General features: G+C 34.2%; 1 protein-coding gene across 1 annotated transcript; it reads right to left on the bottom strand.

Annotated features, from left to right (window-relative positions):
• Positions 1–2,001: 2,001 nt before the first annotated feature.
• ccl20l (C-C motif chemokine ligand 20-like) lies at positions 2,002–4,833 on the bottom strand. The gene is made up of 4 exons (XM_084412500.1): positions 4,550–4,833; positions 4,257–4,374; positions 2,605–2,682; positions 2,002–2,432 (listed from the first exon to the last, which is right to left on the bottom strand). Exons 1-4 carry the CDS (start codon positions 4,614–4,616, stop codon positions 2,357–2,359), a joined length of 339 nt encoding a protein of 112 aa, XP_084268626.1. The 5' UTR covers positions 4,617–4,833; the 3' UTR covers positions 2,002–2,356.
• Positions 4,834–5,096: the final 263 nt, after the last annotated feature.

Below are 5,096 nucleotides of genomic sequence, written 5' to 3' on the forward strand. Positions count from 1 at the left end.
TTATTAATAATAATTTAGCCGTAAATAAAATGACCCACATGATGACCTTTCACCTGGCGAACTCATCCGGGTTCCTGACGCTGCACGCACATTTTTTTAATTTCGCGCGGCTACGCGCACTACCAGAAGATATCTTCAAATCTGTGGCTGCTGGTAAGTGGCGTTTAATTCTCAGCTTAGTGATTTTGATGTTTGTTTACTTATTATTATTATTTTACAAGGACGACGTGAAGAGCATGCAGAGACGTTGTTTATATTGCTGTGTGTAGGCTGTAGTAACTGTTTTCCTGAATGCCATCAAGATTAAAACCGAGACTGATTTCATAACAGGTCAATAAACAAATAGTTAAAATTTAGTCACTTACATTTTAGACGCAATGACTGTTTTTGTTCTGTTTCAGCAGCGAAAATAGTTCCAAACAAAGATCACGCAGGACCATCGCGATTCGCGAATCTCACAGCTACACTCAGCGGTGTTTCATTACTGAATGATTCAGCGTTTTGAACGAATCAGTTGAGTCAAATATTCAATGACACATTCATAAACTGCCTCATTCTGAATAAATCAGCCGTTTGAACGAATCGTTTGAATGAATGACTCAATGACTCGCTCATTAAGACGGTCGCCTGCCGCCTCCTACTGGCGGTTTAGTTTCATAAAGTATATTCTTTTCAACATTCCTTATTTGTATATTCAAAAATATTTAAAATAATCCAATTTAATACAGTTATAATTTTTCAATGTAAATTATTTAATTTGATTGGTAACAGCCTGGTGTCTTATTATTTTAATTGAATATATTGATCAAATTTAAGAATTTGAAATGAAAGATGGAGATACATTTAATAAAATTAGGGGAAAAATGCCCTTTATAAAAGGTACAAATAAATTGTGTTTTCAAACAGTGATGTAATGAAACATTGACAATTTAAGTTTGAAGAGAGTAAAGCCTCTGTTTAGACTATTAAGGAAATGTAATTTTGCCAAAAGAAGAACTTTTATTTTAAATAAATGTTAATTTTAAATCAGCCTACTTCAGTGTGATATGTTACCATATTATCATGCTTAACACTAAGAATTTGAATAATTGTAATGTGATGATCAGATGCAGATATCTAAATCAAAGAATATGGGCGGTTGGCGGGTGGATTATTTATTTTTAACAGTGGATTCGGGTGACTCAAAGTGCACCAGATTAATGAATTTATCTTTAAAATGTACAAAATTTTCTTACGGGGGGCATGCCCCCGGACCCCCCTAGAGGTAGCGAGCTCAACCCACAAAAATACTGTGGGAAACACATATGATGATCTACAAAAAAAATAAACTAATTTAATTATTTATTATTAAAATACATTATTAGGATTTTACCCATCTGCCTCATTTTGAGTCAGGAAAAACACAGCCCCATTTAAAACCTTGTTCCATGTGCCCTCTTTTATACTTTGAGCACCTGCCCCTCCAGAGGTCTCTGCACGGCCCTGTTCCACACAAGTCACTGATAGATCAGATTATTTGAATAAAATAAGTATTAATAATCTCTCGCACTCTCTTATTCTCTCTTGCTTTTTCCCCCGTTTACTGTCCCATCATGAACTCTGCAATGAGCTGCTTGACTTCTTTCAGGATGACTCTTCTCCTGAGCAGCGCAGAGTGATGTTTGACTCTGTAGACACTCATCATTATGACGGCATCAACTTTGAGGAGTATCTTCAGGTTATAAATAATACCTTAAACGACAACTTTTACATTATTATTTTTTTGCAGAATTCTTTAACATCTATGTCCGTTTGTCTTAACCTACTAAGTGCAGATAAGAAATATTTAGCAGATGTTTGTTTCATATAGCTTAATTTCACTCGTTGTCTCTCTCTTTTAGCGGATGAACAATATGAAAATTGGGTCACCTGTACCCACGCCTGCTGGGATTGACGAGGACAGAGATGAGATTTTGACATTGTGCTCTGATGTATCAGAAACTCATCCCTTTAAACAGATGTGCTACAGGTATGGTTTATTCTAAACTACAATGATTGTTTTGTATAATAATGGCTGTCATCTGTGTTCTGTTAACTCTCACTGGGTTTTGTGTTTTAAGTGTCATACATAGAATTTTTTTTTTAACTTCAGTTTTTAATGCTTTTTTAAGACACATCTGTACAACACCTCAGACTGAATTATACATTCTGTGTGATACAAAAGTGAGTACAAAAATATAGGTATGTAGAAAACAAGAGTTTCATTTTTAAGGATGACTAGTCAGAAAAGAAGTCAAAGTATGATGTATGAGGATAATCATCTGTAATTAAAAGAATCTGCCGCCATTTTCTAAATGCTTATTTATCTGCAAACGCTTTATGGGCTGTGGGTGTTGGTTCTGGGAGTTGTATTTTTCAGTCCAGCTTTGTCTGTCAATTTAGCTAATTTGGACCTATAGAGAAAATATAAATTCAAGTCAGTGTTATTTTGGCCATCATAACAAATCAATAAGAGTCTGTGACACTATTTACTGCTCAGTGATCGCATATGTTACCTTGAATGTTGCAATGGTACATTTGCCACAAATATGAGGTGACTTGTTTTAAATGTCACACACTCCTTACCTCAGACGTGCCAGCGCTGCTTTCACCCACTGATCCTCAACGCTCGCGCACACCTTCTTGTTGTTCTTGGTGAAGAAACTTGAAGAGAAAGATTAAGAAATTTGATTTTGGAGACCAAAGATAGCAAAACTGTTTTATTTTCTTCTGAAGGTGCTGCAAGTCATGGCTACATACTTTTACATGACTTAAACTCATCTAAATTATTTTTTTACTTTTTTTTTTTTAAACATTTTTATAAGCTGCCTTTCAACTCAATTTATATATTGTACACTACTTTTCAAAAGTATGGGATAGTATTTTTTATTTTTTAAGAAATTAATTTTATTCAGCAAGAATTCATTAAATTGATTAAAACTTGAAGGTAAAGACATTTTACAATGTTACAAAATATTTCAAAATATACTGAATGTATCATGATTTCCACAAAAATGTATAAGCAGCACAACTGTTTTCAGCATTCCTAATAATAAGAAAAATTCTGAAGACTGGAGTAATGGCTTAATTTTAAATGGATAATTTTTCACATTATTACTGAATTTTTTTTATAACATAAATGCAGATTTTATATGATTAAGAGACTTACAATAAAACAATAAAATCTAAATGAACTCAGAACTTTTGAACAATTGTGTATTAAATAGTACATTTAATGTTTATTCATAGATTTTACTCATAATTATTTTTCAAATATATCAACTTAAATTGAGTGAAAAGTTGATTTAAAAACGTAATAATAATTTGTTACATTTATATAGCACTTTTCTTGATACTCAAAGCGCTTTACATGGAAGGGGGGTCTCTCCTCAACCACCACAAAAAAAAAAAAAAAAAAAAAACTGCCATTGTGTTAATGGAAGCAGCACCTGAGCCGCATGTACTCCACAACAAGTTTGCGTAAAACTTGATCTCCAGCATGATTTGAGAAAGACTCAAAGAGCATCTTGCTTGAACGGAAGCGAGAACGTCTTATTTTACAAACTATTTTGTATAAAATTAGTGACCTAGAAATAATACTGAATCTATGCACTACCGCATTACATTGATCAAAAGTGATAGTAAGACATTTATGTACTAAAATGTTTGTATTTCAAATAAATGCTGTTCTTTTGAACTTTATATTTATCAAAGCAATCTTCAACATACATCAAATCAGCATATTAGAATGAGTTCTGAAGGATCACACTGAAGACTGGAGTAATGATGCTGTAAAATCTGATTTGCCATTACAGAAACTTATTTATTTTAAATTGTAATAATATTTCAGAACATTGCTGTTTTTTCAACTGATTTTTAATCAAATAACTGCAGTGAGCGTTAGTGAAAAATCTTACAGACCCCAAACTTTTACGGTAGTGTATATTTTTCTCATTTTACGTTATAATTTATAATATAATACGTTATAATAACACCCACTTTTAACATCTTTAAAATATATATTTTTATTATTATTATTAAATATAAAGTCAGATTTTTCAGTGTATCAGACTGTATGTCCTGTGTTAATGCTGTGTTTTTTGGGGGGGTTTTGTATCGGCTGTGTGCTCTCATATTTAAATGTATGGTTAAATTAACACCTATTTTGGTGTAACCACATTGAGTGGGTAAGTGGGTGAACCCTGACTCATCTCTGAGGTCAGATCACAGTGACTCACATGATGGCATCTATGCGACACACCTCGCGGGAGCTCTGCTCGATGAAGCCCTTGATCACACCGAAGGGCAGAGGATTTCGAGTGTATTTCACACAGCAGGCATAGTTCAGCGGCCCATCTGACGTGACATAAAGCATCTTTCTTACAGTCATAGTCATAAACCCACATAAAGTAGGTCCGTTTCTTACATAATCCCCATTAAAAGGCATCAGAAAAATCAGCTGAATCCACAGCAATGCAAAAAAACAGCAAAAAATGCAGTAAGACCTCATTTGTATCCATAAGAAACTTACATGCTGCTGGAGTGTGAGGAAACAGGCTCAGAAGAATGCTGATGAGAGTGATGCTGACCAGAGACATTATGAAGCGCGTTTCAGACAGAGATGTTTGCTATGGCAGTGCAGGGCCTTATATATTTGTGAGTGATAAGATCTGCACGTGTATTGTAGAATCACAAATCAGATACAGTCTCCAAAATGGGGACGGCAACCGCGGAAAATGAGGACAGGAAAGCCAATAATGCCGATATTACATTGCTTACAAAGCAAGTCCCAACCACAGATGTGCAGAGTGATCTGAGACTGTTTCTGCTTGGTATCTTGAGCAATTACGCATGTCCCATGTGAGAAGCTGCTGTGCAAATGCTAGTTTTTGTAATACATTTTACAGTTTGACTGAATTTGTTGTGCCTGATGATGCTACTTAACATCATGTGTGTTGAATATCTAGGAAAAAAACACATAGTTTCTGTTCTAATCTATTCTATTCTATTCTGTTCATTTTACATCCCCTTTATGGCTAACAACGAAATGCATGTTATCTCGTCATCTATTTTGAATC

This window comes from Rutilus rutilus (genome assembly GCF_951802725.1).
Source record: "Rutilus rutilus genome assembly, chromosome: 6".
Taxonomy (NCBI): domain Eukaryota; kingdom Metazoa; phylum Chordata; class Actinopteri; order Cypriniformes; family Leuciscidae; genus Rutilus; species Rutilus rutilus.

Excerpts from the sequence above, each read along its gene's own strand:
- ccl20l (XM_084412500.1), bottom strand. The coding sequence starts at position 4,616 with ATGTCTCTGGTCAGCATCACTCTCATCAGCATTCTTCTGAGCCTGTTT. Across the intron at positions 4,375-4,549 it reads TCCTCACACTCCAGCAGCAT|ATGGGCCGCTGAACTATGCC; the intron begins GTAAGTTTCTTA and ends ATGTCACGTCAG. Across the intron at positions 2,433-2,604 it reads GCAGCGCTGGCACGTCTGAG|GTCCAAATTAGCTAAATTGA; the intron begins GTAAGGAGTGTG and ends TTTTCTCTATAG.